At 41.9% G+C, this 15,518-nt stretch overlaps 1 protein-coding gene across 3 annotated transcripts in view; it reads left to right on the forward strand.

Annotated features, from left to right (window-relative positions):
- Positions 1-12,842, forward strand: part of UMODL1 (uromodulin like 1) — a 62,716-nt gene extending 49,874 nt beyond the window's left edge. For 2 of the 3 annotated variants that reach the window (XM_048495385.1, XM_048495384.1), the window contains 7 exons: positions 484-899; positions 4,910-5,052; positions 6,745-6,981; positions 7,451-7,610; positions 8,356-8,440; positions 10,378-10,582; positions 11,147-12,842. In XM_048495385.1, coding sequence (XP_048351342.1) covers positions 484-899; positions 4,910-5,052; positions 6,745-6,981; positions 7,451-7,610; positions 8,356-8,440; positions 10,378-10,562 — 1,226 coding nt within the window. In that variant the 3' untranslated portion in view covers positions 10,563-10,582; positions 11,147-12,842. Of the gene's footprint in view, positions 1-483; positions 900-4,909; positions 5,053-6,744; positions 6,982-7,450; positions 7,611-8,355; positions 8,480-10,377; positions 10,583-11,146 lie in introns of those variants that run through there. The other variant, XM_048495386.1, reaches the window with a different exon arrangement.
- The last annotated feature ends 2,676 nt before the right edge of the window (positions 12,843-15,518 follow it).

The following is a 15,518-nucleotide window of genomic DNA, read 5'->3' on the forward strand; positions in this document are numbered from 1 at the left end:
TAGGCTCCTGATGGTCAGAGCAGCAACCAGTGGCACTCCGTCAAGGGCCAGAAACTGGTGGACACTTGCTTGCCCACCCTGGCTCAGCCATAGGACCTGTCACTGTCTTTGTGTTATTGCTTGAACAAGCAGAACGGGGATAAGTATATTTTGCTTTCTGCTCACACACCAGTGGACTCAAGCCAATGTTTGATAGTCAGTTGGATAAAATGGACAAGATCCATGGAAGATGATACAGAAATAATTAGGAAAAATCATACAGAAACAGCAGCAGATAAGCCAATAATGACAGTAACTATGACCCTAAAGAGGAGAATGTTCTAATTCAGAAAGCATTTGTCTTTAAAATCACTACTTTTGACCATCATGTTGGCATGTTCTCAGCTAGAACCCATTTCCTCCAACAGATCGTTATTGTTGTGTTCTAGGTTATTTTTTTAATGACATGAGTAACACCTTTTTTTTCTATCTAATGTGCTGCAGATATTCACAGAAAACACTGGAACAGCACAGTTATGCCTTGGATATATTCAAATACATCTATCAATATGCCTTCACAGGCTAAAGAGGATTCTTCCAGAATCTCAACAAATACAACCACTGGTGTAGCAGTTACTAAAGTACCACCACAGCCAATGCTGATTAACCAAACTTCAACCCAAGTCTCTTCCTTACCTTTCACTAAATCTGGCCTAGAAATTCCCATTAAGGATGCAGTTCGAGTGATATGTGATATTGAAAAAGTGGTCATCACCATTTGGAAACTCTTTCTGCAACAGGAAGCTATCCCAGAATCTTCTCTGTACCTGGGAGAGCCTCACTGCAATGTAAGCACCAGAAATTCCAGTCATGTCACCCTTCGGACTGGATGGAATGAATGTGGAACTGAAGTAAACTCTGTAAGTTACATGCAGCTCCCTGATTGTTTTTCTTTGCTAATGTTGTGACCATAGGATCTATTTCTTCTCAGCAGAGGCGTACCAGCCTAGGGACATGGGGATACCCATGTCCCCGGACGCACATCTTTCAGTCATGTGCCTCTGGCACCCCCCACGTGATTGAAAGGCCTGCACCGGCACCCTGCCCCTCGCCTTCAGGGATGAGGGGGAGCTCTGCTCCATGCCCCCTGCTCTGCCCCCACTTCCCTCCCCCGGGCTCCCTGAAGCCCAGCTGCTGCAGGAGAGAGCACTTGCCGACCTTCAGGACGTACTTTTATAAGCAAGGAAGCCGGGGGCAGAGCAGGGGGAAAAGCACTTGCTGGCCTCTGGGACCTGCTTTTATAAGCACAGAGCTAGAGGTGGGCCTTGGGATGGGGTCACACTCCAAGCCCTGCCCTTCATCCTCCGCGCTTATAAAAGCATGTCCCAGTGGCCGGCAAGGGCTCTCTCCCCAGGCTGTGGGAACAGCAGCAGCCGGGCGCCAGGGTGGTGGTGGTTTCATGGGCATGGCCATGCCCATGAGTGGGGGGGGGGGGTGCCTGGAGACCTACATCTTCAGGCACCATTTTACCTCAGTATGCCTCTGCTTCTCAGTCAATTGCCACAAGTTGCAAGGAATGCTTGAGGTTGCTGTACATGATGACTCCTTCACCCAAGAGGAGGTGAGGAAAATTCCTGCACCTGAACCAAGCTACTTAGGAGGCGATTCTGAGGAACTAGCGATGATAGTGGTAGACAAGGAAGAAGTTCTGGCAGCCATTGATAAACTAAATGCTACCAAATCCCCTGGCCCAGATTGCATTCACCCAAGAGTTCTTAAAGAGCTCAAGCATGAAATTGCGGATCATCTCACTTTAATTTGCAATTTATCCCTGAAATCAGGCTCCATCCCTGAAGACTGGAAGATGGCCAATGTCACACCAATCTTTAAGAAAGGATCTAGGGGGGACCCGGGAAATTACAGGCCAGTCAGTTTGACATCTGTTCCTGGTAAATTAGTAGAATCTATCATTAAAGATAAAATTATAAAACATGTAGAAAAGCAAAACCTGCTGAGAAAGAGTCAGCATGGCTTTTGCAGAGGCAAATCCTGTCTTACAAACTTACTAGAGTTCTTTGAGGGTGTAAACAGACATGTGGATAAGGGGGAACCAGTGGACATTGTCTACTTGGATTTTCAAAAGGCTTTTGACAAAGTTCCTCACCAGAGACTATTGAGAAAACTCAGCAATCAAGGAATAAGAGGGGAAGTCCTCCTATGGATTAAAAACTGGTTGAGAAACAGGAAGCAAAGAGTGGGTGTAAATGGGAAATTCTCACAATGGAGAGATGTAAGGAGTGGTGTCCCCAAAGGATCCATTTTGGGACCAGTGCTCTTTAACCTATTCATAAATGACCTGGAAGTAGGGGTGGGTAGCGTGGTGGCCAAGTTTGCAGATGATACCAAATTATGTAGGGTGGTAAGAACCACAAAGGATTGCAAAGAGCTCCAAGCGGACCTTGATAAATTAAGTGAGTGGGCTCAGAAATGGCAAATGCAGTTCAATGTAGCAAAATGTAAAGTGATGCACATAGGGGCAAAAAATCCAAACTTCACATACACGCTACAGGGGTCAGTGCTATCAGTCACAGACCAGGAAAGGGATTTGGGCGTCTTAGTTGATAGTTCCATGGGAATGTCAACTCAATGTATGGCAGCTGTGAAAAAGGCAAACTCTATGTTGGGGATAATTAGGAAAGGAATTGAGAATAAAACTGCAAAGATTGTCATGCCCTTATATAAAGCCGTGGTGCGACCGCACTTGGAGTACTGTGTTCAGTTCTGGTCGCCACATCTCAAAAAGGATATTGAAGAGATAGAAAAAGTGCAGAGAAGGGCAACGAGGATGATTGAGAGACTGGAGCACCTTCCTTATGAGGAGAGGCTGCAGAGTTTGGGACTCTTTAGCTTGGAGAGGAGACGTCTGAGGGGAGATATGATTGAAATCTATAAAATTATGCATGGGGTAGAAAATGTTGACAGAGAGAAATTTTTCTCTCTTTCTCACAATACTAGAACCAGGGGGCATACATTGAAAATGCTGGGGGGAAGAATTAGGACTAATAAAAGAAACACTTCTTCACGCAATGTGTGATTGGTGTTTGGAATATGCTGCCACAGGAGGTGGTGATGGCCACTAACCTGGATAGCTTTAAAAGGGGCTTGGACAGATTTATGGAGGAGAAGTCGATTTATGGCTACCAATCTTGATCCTCTTTGATCTGAGATTGCAAATGCCCTAACAGTCCAGGTGCTCGGGAGCAACAGCCACAGAAGGCCATTGCTTTCCCCTCCTGCATGTGAGCTCCCAAAGGCACCTGGTGGGCCACTGCGAGTAGCAGAGAGCTGGACTAGATGGACTCTGGTCTGATCCAGCTGGCTTGTTCTTATGTTCTTATGTTCTTATGTTCTCCTACAACATGGCCATATGCTGCAGATATAATTTAAGTTTTTGCATGCCATTACAAACTTACTTTTTTGCATCCTTTCTAATACTGTGCTGAAATTGTAATTGTTTGCTTAATGATGGCTTCATATAACTAGCTGGCCACATGATAGTGCAGGGATTCCAAGAGGCCACCAAAAACCAAGGGCTGTGTGAAACAACTTTCATTAAAAAGTTAATTGTGGTCAATACTGGGATGCATTCTCTCCAGCATTGCAACTGAATGATTGAAATTAATGCACAGCTATATGTAAACAGTTTTGCATCACTTTTGGTATTGGGCTTAAAACATAAACATCATCCTACATGGCTGGTCTTTCTCCAATGAAACTTGTGGAAATTCATACTAATAGCAGGGTATTTCACTGTTTTGCATACCATTATCATCTCTTCATCCGTAGGTGCTGCCAGTGTAAGATCTCTCTGTTGTATACAAAAATATCCCCTTGTTTTAAAGTGAAAGGGCAAGACCTTGTTTCCTACTGTGCTTTTTAAAAACCAATTCCTGATTTAATTTCAATACTATTTTGACTTCAGTTTGAATTCAACTTCTGTTTTACTGAAGGTCTTGCTTTTCTCAGATGAAGGGATATATAATCCCTTTAACCTTGCCTCATATGGAAGATATCCCATATCCAGTCACTGAATTTTCTCTATACTTTAAGGCCTTGCGCGGCCTGGGACCTCCGTACCTGCGGGACCGTCTTACCCCATATGTCCCAAATCGGTCTCTGCGCTCGGCAGAGGTCAATCTACTGGTGATCCCTGGCCCCTCAATGATACGGCTGGCCTCCACCCGGGCCAGAGCCTTTACAGCTCTGGCCCCCGCCTGGTGGAACACTCTTCCACCAACTGTCCGGGCCCTGCGGGATCTTGCTGAGTTCCGCAGGGCCTGCAAGACTGAGCTGTTCCACCAGGCCTTTGGAGAGACTATCCGTTGATAGGGGCCCCCTCTCCTTCTTCCTTTCTCCTTTATAACATCATGGAGATCCTGCCACTCCTTCCCCTCTGGGGTTTAGTGGGAATTGATAGCAGGCGCCATCCTGAGTTAATTTAGGCTGCATTTTAAATGGGGTAGGGTTTATTTTTACTAGAGCCGTTTTAATCTATATTTATTGTATTTAATCTGATATTGTGCTCTACTTATGTTGTCCACCGCCCTGAGCCCTTCGGGGGAAGGCGGTTTATAAACCCAATAAATAATAATAATAAAAAATAATAATATACTACAGCCCAAATGTGTAAAAACCCTCTAAATTATCCGTAACACTTAAATGGAATGTGAGTTAGGGCTGGATACAAGCTGCTTTCCTGCTGGCAAAAAAGGGAGAAGAGGTGATGACTACACATGCTATGTTGGGGGTCATGGGGACCTACATGAACAAAAGACATACAGGACTACAATTGTAATAAAGAGGTGAGATGATATTAAAGAAACCTCTGACTGGATCCAGCCTTTAACTTTTTGTTGTATTTATTTTCCAGAATACAACACACACCATAGTGAAAACAGTTCTCCGGAATGATATGCCTTCCCTGGGGATCATTCATCACTTCAAGATTGTTAGTCCAGTTCATTGTGTATTTCAGAACGACCTCTTGACTTCATCTGGATACACTCCAGAGGGGTAAATGACATCTAAGAACCTTCTGCTACAATATACCTCCCCCCCCGCCCCCCAATTATGCGTTGTAGAATGGCAGCAAATAGAGTGTGGAAGGAGATCTTTAGAGAAAGAAGGACTGGCAGGGTGCTTGGAGATAGTTACCATTTTGCATGCTGTAATTCAGGTACAAAGTATGCAAGCCTCTTATCAAATAACAAGATCACACATCAATAAACATCAGGTGTTTATTCTTTTAAAGCGGTTTGGAGTACACATTGCATCCAAATCTTTTAAAGGGTTTGCATCAATTTTTACTTCCACGGCTCTTCAAATTTGATGAGAGTCTATATCAAAGTACAAAAGATCGCATCTTGAAGAAAGATTGAAAAAAGACAGAGGCCAAAGGCAAAAGGGAAATCAGAGTGTAAAGGACAGTTGTGTTAAATACAGTAGATAAATTCACAGGAGAAATGTGTGTGTTATGTACCATCAAGCTGCCTCCATCTTATAGTGATTCTGTGAATCAATGACCTCCACTGAGAGCCTTGCTTGGGTTTTCTTTACTCAGTCAGTCCATCTTATGTTGGGTCTTCTGCTGCTACCTTTCATTTTTTCTTAGCGTTGTTGTCTTTTCCGGTGTGTCTTGCCTTCTCATGATATGATCAAAGTACAATAGCCTCAGTTTAATCATTTTAACTTCTAAGGAGAAATCAGGTTTTATTTATTTGTTTTTATGTGATTTGTTTTATATCCCATTCTTCCCGACCAATGCTGGGTTCAGAGCGGTGTACAAACAGAATTTAAACAATTCCATTCCATAAAAATCACATATAAAATCAGTTCATCAACACCTAACTAAATATCAGATGGCAAAGCAACAACTTAAACCTATGATAACCAACCAACTTGCTTTGACCCAGACCCCATTGTCCAAGCATGAGACAGAATTTGTTTTTTAATGGAGGGGGGTGGCACCAGATGACATAGTGTGTTGGTGGTTAGCTGTTGGGAGCCTGGCAGACAGAATCGGAATAGACACATGGCTACAACCAAAGGCCTAATTTGTGGCCTCAACCAAAGGTTCTAGATTTGATCTAGAACTCAATTATTTGTCTTTTTCCATGGTATCTGTGAAATTATCTTCCAGCACCAGCTTAAATTCTCTTTAAATGAATCAGCTTTTTTCCTGTCAGCTTTCCTCATTTTAACTTGGTGATGAAGATATCAGAAAGGAAGGTGATGAGGATACCATTTCTATAGCTAAGCACCCCTTCCCTTTGATGTTGATCATTGCCTGCAAAAAGTACACACACAACTCTCTTCAATTTCTTAATCTGGAGCTCAGCAAGCTATTCTCTTAATTATTTTATCTATTTAGAACAGGGGTAGGGAACCTGCGGCTCTCCAGATGTTCAGGAACTACAATTCCCATCAGCCTCTGTCAGCATGGCCAATTGGCCATGCTGGTAGGGGCTGATGGGAATTGTAGTTCCTGAACATCTGGAGAGCCGCAGGTTCCCTACCCCTGATTTAGAACATTTATATGGTGACTCTCCAGAGAACCTGCTTGAGGCAGTTTACATAAAACATAAAGCACCATAAAAAATATTCTTTTATATAACTCCCTTTTTTCAGCACTGTTGTATACATGGGACCTGCCTCATGAATGAATTCTCTTCCATGAATGTTAACAATGGATAAATTTGCTTCCAGGGTTTATACTATTTTTCAAGATTTACATGGATCGGGGCACTTCTTAACAGAGATGCAGCTCTTCATTGGAAATTCTCCAATTCCCGAAAACTTCAGCATTTCTGCTAGTGATGACATAATGATTGAGGTGGGAATTCAGAAAAAGGACAGCAGGCTCAAGGTGGTTGTCAGTGAATGCTGGGCAACTCCAACTAATAACTCAAGGGATCTTATATCATTTCCTTTTATCCATGGCAGGTATGATGCATAGTCAGTGCAAGGTGATATTGTATGTTTGTGTGTAATGTATTTTCATGTGGGCAGTCTGTCACTTCTTAATACACACACTCACAACGTCAGAAAAGCCAGCTCTGCTTTAACAAGTGACTGATATTTTCTTACTAGATAGTTCTAATCTTACTTAGGGTCGATTCCCCACAGTCAATTAATCGTGTGATGCTCACGCAAAATATCAAGGATTCAGGAAGAACTCCCCGCCGCCTGATCGACGAACAAGGATTCATCCTGGTTCTGGCACTCATTCTCCCCCTTATCCTGTGTTTTTGCTGAACCTGCTTGAAAGTACTACTTTTTTAAAAAACGCGTCATCGGTCCAGTTTGGAGGGGAGGATCGGGGGTCTAATCTTGGTTCAAATTTCCCACCATGGAGCGTGAACATACATACATGACCTGTCTAATTGCTGTACTGATTTATTCTTCTTTTCAGTTGTCCAGTTTCAAAGACTCACACTGCTATTACTGCAAATGGGATCTCTAGCAAAGCCCAATTTAAGCTGAAAATCTTTTCCTTTGTCAACAACTCTGTGGTTTACTTACACTGCAAAATCCATATTTGTGTGGAAAATCTGGGAAGCACTTGCAAGACGGTAAGACATCTCCCCCTCTATATGTTCTATTGGAAACTCAGAGGGAAAACAATTAAAACTCTATATATTGTTCCATTTTTAAAAGTGGCATCAGTTTAAAAGCACTAGACTGCTTACCAAAAGTGGAATGGATCATACATTTCTATTAAACAGAAAACTGAAGATTTAAGACTATAATCCCCAAATCGGTTACACTGGAATACTTGAATTTTAAATGGTTTAATCCCATTGATGTCGTCATCCAAAGCACAAATGATTCGTGCATTCAATTGCCAGCATCTTCTAAATCTGCTATTACCACTTTCTCCAGCAGAGGCAGTGCAAAATCAAGCAAGGGCTTGAACTGCCAGGTGATGGGGTTAGACCTAGATGATCATGTACTTTTCAGCTCTTACCCTGAAAAGCTTAGTTGTACTGAAATTAAAGGGACTTGCTTTCAGGTATTCCTGTTGAGGATGGGGCTCCAAGTTTGTTAAGGTGTAGTCTTGGGATTTACATGTTTATTTTTCAAGGAGAAAATGTTTGGGCAGCCTGTAGTTCTCACAGTGCTTGTGATGAAACAGAAAGTATCACATATTTCCATTTCCCAGTATTGAATGACCACTACTGCTGCTTCAGTATATGAAAACTAAAGGAATCCACAGTATAAATAATTCTATAGGAGTGGATTAGCAACCTTATGTTCGATGTTGCATATTGATAAAAAGCAAATATTTCATTTGAACAATTATTGTTGTTTTTAAAGAACTGCAAAGGTGTCCGTTCTTGGAGGACTGGGGAAACTATTCCAATGCCCCCTGCATCATGGGGGCCTCTGCGCAGATCCAGCGGTGAGTAATCAGCAAGGATTACAAAAGGGACATGCACAGGTGAGAATGTTGAGATACCTGGAAGTCAGCCAGATGGAATTAAAGCAGCTATGAGGCAGTTTGGGAATCAAGGCGACAGAACCGTTCACCAGTAATTAAGCCTTAAGGAGCATTTTTTTGACTGATGGTAGCAAAAATAACAGCTGTAGCATACTCTTCAGTTGCTGTGTCAGAAAAATAAAGGTCCACACTGTGTTTGCACTCAATTTGGGCTCTCTGTTTATAAAACAGGGTGGTGGCAGAATATAATCTCAGCAGCCACAGCACAATCCTGTGCTTTCCCAGCTACAATAACGTGGCAGAACGGTGTGATTGCTGTTTCTTCTTTATTTGGAGGTTTCCAGATAACACTGAAAAAGCAACTATGGAGATTTTAAAATGTGCGATTGGCACCAAACCAGATTAGCTATTATATTATTTAGTCTCCTTCTATTAACAAAAAACTGCTTTCCCCTCTTTCTCTGGAGCCTTCTGTTAGAACCCTGTCAACCTCACATGGAATCACAGCAGCCACAAAGAACCCCAGTATTCTGTCCAGATGTTTCTTCTACTGCCATGACTTGCTGTGACCTGTCTGGAGATCTCCTGGAACCACAACTGATCTCCAGACAACATAAATTAATCCCCCTGGAGAAAATTGCTGCTTTGGATAGTGGATTTTATTACATTATGCACCACTGATGTCCCTCCCCTTCCCAAACTCCCCTTTCACACACTCTGCCCCCAAATATCCAGGAATTTCCTGAGCCAGACTTGGCAAGCCTATGACCTTTCTCCTAGCAATGGCAGCAGTTTACTATACTTCGTCTCAGATGAAGATGATACTATGGTCTGTTGAGGTGCAGCAGTGAGAAAATAGTATGCTTCTGCATCAGAATATAGTCCCAAATGAATATGTGAATTAGCATCCATTTTTATGCACTGGCTTTGTCAAAAAAATTATTATGAGGATTATTGAACATGGTACTTTGATACAAGAACATTTATAGTTCATTGAATGACCATCATCAAACTTTCAAATGGATGGGGGGAGCAGGTACGCACTGGGCCCCAGGCAGAGCATTCTATGATAGTCTGGCATGTTGAGTTCTGTGGTGGAGGAATATACAATTTACTAACATCTTCTTGTGAGACAGAGTATAGCATGCAGAGGGAGGAAGGCTGAAGCTATCCTGACAGTGAAGGTGAACAGGACAGAACTGGAACATATTTCCAGTTAGTCTGGGGAAGGGAGGAAGGTTAGCTGTCTCCCCTCCCATTCCCCACCTCAGATCTGCCCAACCATTTTCTCTGTTTCCCTCTGCTGCTGCTGCTCTTGCTGTTCTAGGAGCAGAATAATGGTTCAATTTAAAAATTACATGGCAGAAACAACTTGGGCAAAGCTTTCTTCCCAGTAAAGAGCAGAATGGGCATTTGTGAAGGTAAGACAGAGGGGACAGATAATGCAAGAAGTTGGAATTAGGCATCACTGACTGTCAGTGCACTCATAAAAACAGTTTCCTGGGAGTAAGCAGCATTGAATAAACTTGCTTACAATTGCTTTCCATGCCAACCAACCAACCAACCAAATAACTTATTGTGAGACTGACTTCCTCCACCTCCTTCTCGTCTGAGGAGGTTTCAGCAGGCTGACCCATAACATCATTCTCCCATTATTCTGTGAGAAATTGGTCTTGGAAATGCCTAATACCACATCCAATAAATGACAGATAGGCTCCCTGTCTCTCTCAAATTCTGGTCTTTGGTGGTAAAATGCAGAAACACTGATAGTGTGAAGATGGGGCTATTCATACAAGTGGGGAATTTGGATTGGTTGTCATCTCCACATTTGATAAGGTTTTGTAGAATTTGCACTCTTGAATTCTGTTCTGAGATATCTTTTGTTTCTTGTATTTCAGAAGATTCAAATGAAGAAAAGAAATCTGGCTTAGGAGTAGGATACATAGTCCTTATTGTCATTGGTGTATTTGTTCTTGCACTGGGAATAGCAGGTCTTTTGGTTTTCCGTTTCCAACAAAAGGCTGGGGCATACAACTTCCAAATCAAGTCCGACAATTTTAGCTACCAAGTGTTCTATCAGTGAATACTTCCGTTGCATTGCATGTAAGGAAATTATGAAGTTGCTTTTCCTTTCTTCAATTAAAATATGTTTAGTAAAGTGGCAGGAATGATGAATGGGACTGAGAAGATCTAGGTTCAGATCTCCAAACATCCATAAAGCTCACACAGTGACCCAGGGCCTCTCACAACAATCACTTAGCCAACTTACATACTTCACAGGACTGTTGTGAAGACAAGTAGGTAGGAGAGTAAGTATGCTGTTTCATGACCTTTTGGCAGAAAAATGTGATAAAAATAAAGGCGATCCTTCATATCTTGTCCCTTCATATCTTGTTTTTGGACATATCATGTCCAAAAACAGCCAGTGCATTGGACTGAATTTTCAACTCTCATTGGGGAGGTTTCTGCTTAAATCTCTTCCATAAAGGTGACTTGGTGTCCATAGACAAGTAATATTCTCTGTTCATATATTAATGGTGAAAGGGGATAACCCCATGCAAACTCCTTAGAGAAAGGGTAGGATCCAAATGAGATTGATAGCTAGATGTCAGGCATTTAATTATGTAATTTATGATTTAGCTTAATGTTTTTCTCTTAATATTCTAGTTGGAGACATTCTACACACATCATTTCCTGTGTACAATGCCAGGCATGTTACATCCAACAAAAGCTGACTCCAAGCAGATGGCATATTCCCTGGTCTCATCACAAGTCTTCTAACTTCTTCTGACCTTGCTTTGCAAGGGGAAGCCTCCTCCCCATTTCAGATTTTGGATTGCACCTTCCCTATTGATATCTCTTGCTCTTGAAAAGTAGAACACTGTCATAATTTTAGTAAGGGGATGACTCGGGTAGGTGCAAACACTTTCATTATAGTTTCCCATTCAGTTATTTAATTGATGAATTGTACTATTCCCAGACTGCTGCAAAGACCTAATTTTACAAGAAAAATCTACTGGGTGAGTGACGTGAAGGCTGGAAAAGAAAAGCACTTTGAAGCTGTTATTTAAAATTAGTTCCAAGTGTTTCCAGATGGGCTTTGAAAAAACAATTTAAGATTTTAAAAGGCAAATATCTTGTTTAAATTCTTGTTTAAATTCTTACTTAAATCCTCATGATCCTAAGTCTCACCTGATGGCAAAGCTCACAGTATCAAGTGTTTGTGATGTCAGAAGAAAAAGAGGCTATGTGGCTATAGCCTGTCTTACTAGAGCAGGCAGACATAACATGTATAACAAACCATGCTTTGGCTGCTAATTTCACATGAAAATAACTAAAAGGTAAGAGTTCGGTTATTCCAAAACACAAAGCAGAAAACAAATTCCCTTTTGATTATATGCCTATGCTTATAGCCTTCTCCAAAGACAATATATTGAAAGTTCTTCACTGTCAGAAATCTGTTATGCTTACATCCTTGGCTCATGCCATCTTAGGTCTCCACTGCCTGTACCTGCCACATACCTGTCAGCAGATTAAACTCTCCGATCAGTTCATCTGCTTGCTTGAAAAAGCCTTACCAGCTGGTTCTCTGTTTGTCTAGGTAGAGGGGCCCTGCTAAGCAAAACCTGAACCTTTAGCATAGGAATTTGAAAATTTAATCATACCTGATTGCACTTCAGTGTGTTTAAAGTGAGATGATGCAAATATTTTTGAATGTCATTAGGACCATATAAGGTTGTATATAATATAAAAGGGACAGACAGCATTTATCTCTGGTTTATGTTGTAGCTGTACCTGACCCTTAACATGAATGCAACTATTTGGTAAAAATTACACCTGTAATAATAAAAAAGGATTAAGAGCCTGATCTTCCCTCCTCACTTTTTAGGAGTTGCTATATTTTTGGTACATTTTGCGTACAGCTTCATTTTGAAGATCACAGATTGTTCAGGGTGCACATAGGAAAAGAGGAACTATTTTTAGAGATTGTAGTTTGAGCTGTTATACTGCAATATAAGCTATTTAAGACAAGCATGCATTTGAAGTCAGTTGGACTGGAGGCCACATCATATATGACACCGTCACATGAAGGCAGCCAAAAACCACTTCTACATCACGGTGCTCTGTGCAGAGATGTAACATGTGAGTTGGCTCTAACTGGATTGTTTTGTATGTGGATCATATTGTTAATGTGATCCTGGTGAGCCATGCTAACTGAAGGATATCAGAAGAGAGCAGCTGTAAATGAAAGTGAGAAATTTGCATTTGACATTTGCTCGGTAAAATCATATAACTGAATTAGATGCTTGTCAATATTACTAGCTTGTTTGCTGACTTAATAAAGACAATTTCTAAGCTTGTATATAGTGTTCATATTCACTGACCATCTAAAACAAAAGGGAAAGAAAAATATGTCTACACTAAGTAAAGTGCCAACAAACGAAAAAAATCCATGCAAGGTCACAGGTGACAGCTTTATTGCCATGTAAAGCCAATGCATGTTTCACTATGTAAGCTTTATCAGGGGGATCAGGCAGGGGCCCTTTTTGTTGAAATTTTCTGCAACAATTGAGTTTGAAAACCCTATGGCAGTGGTGGCGAACCTATGACACAGGTGCCAGAGGTGGCACTCAGAGCCTTCTCTGTGCGCACGCGGGCACAAGAGTTCGTCATGTGGGGGGGAATCACACCCCCCCCCCACACACAAACACACGTCTAGGCTGGACATGACGTGCACGCACTGCAGCGAGCAGGGAGGACTTGGCTGGCGGTCCTGGTGCCTGTGCTCTGGGTGGCTGCTGCCCAAGGGAGGCAGAGGAGGCGGAGATGCTAGAGAGCCGCAGAGCAGTGTGCGCGGGACTTGCTGGAGGTTAGAGCAGGCAGACCCCTGCTTGAGTGGGTGGGACAGAGGCAGAGGGGTGGAGTGGAGGCGCTGGAGCAGCGCAGGGCAGAGCGGCGGGTGCACACAGAACCTGTTGGAGGCTGGAGCAGGCTGGCTATTGTTGCTCGAGAGGTTGAATAAAGAAAACATGGGGAAAAGGTAAAAGGCGGATCCAAACAGATCCGTCCCATGTACACCAGGGAAACACTCAGACCCACGTTTTTTCCAATCACCTGGGCAGATCAAGCCTAGGGCGGAGGAACCGAGATGCATTTAGGATTTTTTTTTAAAGCACACCAAGGTCTTTGCTAGAACTGCTTTTATTTTTCTGTTCCTGTTGCATTTTTGTGGGAAGTCAAGTGCGGTGAAGGAAAGATGACTTGTGAAGGAAAAACCGCAGATCAGATGGCTGCTCCACCAATGTAGCTTTTCTGAAGTTAACCCACCCCTTGCACAGCATTCTTGCTTAGGATTGCCTTCCTTGGCTGCCTTTTTACTTCTATTTTGTGGTGGTGGTGGTGCAGTTATTGGGTTTCAGAAAGCGAAAGTTTTACTTCCCCCTCCCCCTGCACCCCTCCCCCTTTCCCTGCCAGGCCCCCAGTGTTATAATAGTGTAATTATTTCAGGGAGATTATTAGCATTAAACCTAAGACCTAGTTTTGGGTAAGCAGTGTAAGTAACCCTGTTAAGCGCTCTTAAACCCCACTGATTTTGATGGAAAGAACTAAAGTATGATCCTTTACCTGGGAGTAAGCTTGGTTGCTGGCAATGGGGCTTGCTTCTGAGTAAACCCTCCTAGGGTCATGATTCACCTGTTCGAAGCTTTACATGGTTGCTTCACCAATCTTACTCCCGAGTAACGCATGCCTCAGATCCAACCTTTTTTCTAAACGAAAACCTCAGTATTCAGGTTAAATTGCTGTGTTGGCACTTTGCGATAAATAAGTGGGTTTTGGGTTGCAATTTCGTCACTCAGTCTCGAAAAGGTTCGCCATCACTGCCCTATGGAGTTGTCATAAATTGGCTGTGTCTTGATGGCACTTTATACCACCACCAAGTCTCTAGCCCTCGACTATTGCATATATGCTTTTCCTCTTATATCTCTCCAAGGGAAGAGGCTACATAATGACTTTTTTAAAAAAGAAAAGAAAGCTCAGAATGCAAAGAACCTGTTACACATATTGTTACAAAGATGTATTGATATAACAATATTCTAGTGTTGATTTTAAAAAAATTAAATAGGCCTATAGTAGTACAGGGGAAAGAGTTGGAAAATCCAAATTTAGATGGGCAACACCCAACATGTTGTTTCTGTAAAATGTAAGTTAGAGATCAAATGTATGAATGGGTTTCCTACATAAATTAGCATGTTGGGGTAAAGCAACTCGAAAAGGTTCTCCTGCCTGATGTGTATATATCTTTAGAATTGTCTTTTCTGTAATCAACAGGCAATTTCATGTGGGAAGGTGTTCAAACATTGCACCATAAACAAAACACCAGAGCATATTTTTGTTACAACTCCCATGATTCCACATGAGGTGAGCTCTTAATCAGTTCATCTCAATGTTCTATGGCAAAGTTCACTGCAAGCACTGTGCCAAACTGCTTTGCACCTGAGCCATAGCTGCTTGGCCATAGCTACCTAGAGCTGCTTTGCACAATTCAAAAACTCAATGATAGCAATTGCTAGAGACAAGGTGGTACTCATTCCAGCCATTATTGATTGACTGGTATAAAGCAAGGAACTGCTTACAGTTCATCCTCTGTTTGTTTCTGCTCAGCCTTAAATGACAACCGTTGGCAAGATAGCATTGTCTGCCTTTTGCGGTCATGCAATTAGTGGTATCTAAAAAGTTAACAATCATCAGAGATTCTAAATAGTGAAAATCTAAGAAAAATATATTTCCTGAAGTATGCATCATCGTTTTGAAGTACACATTGTCTTTTCAAAATAGGTATATGGTTTCTTAACAACAGTTTCTTGTAATAAAATATATTAAAACAAATAATACACAATTTCAAAATACATGTATTGCTCCCCACATTGCAGTTTGGAGCGAAATAACATACCTGGTATTCCAGTTACAGAATTTTTGTTTTGTGAATTTGATAGAAAAGTAAGAGATTTCTTCCTCTCCTGGTGTTTTTTCACAACTG

This window comes from Sphaerodactylus townsendi, linkage group LG04, assembly GCF_021028975.2.
Source record: "Sphaerodactylus townsendi isolate TG3544 linkage group LG04, MPM_Stown_v2.3, whole genome shotgun sequence".
NCBI lineage: Eukaryota > Metazoa > Chordata > Lepidosauria > Squamata > Sphaerodactylidae > Sphaerodactylus > Sphaerodactylus townsendi.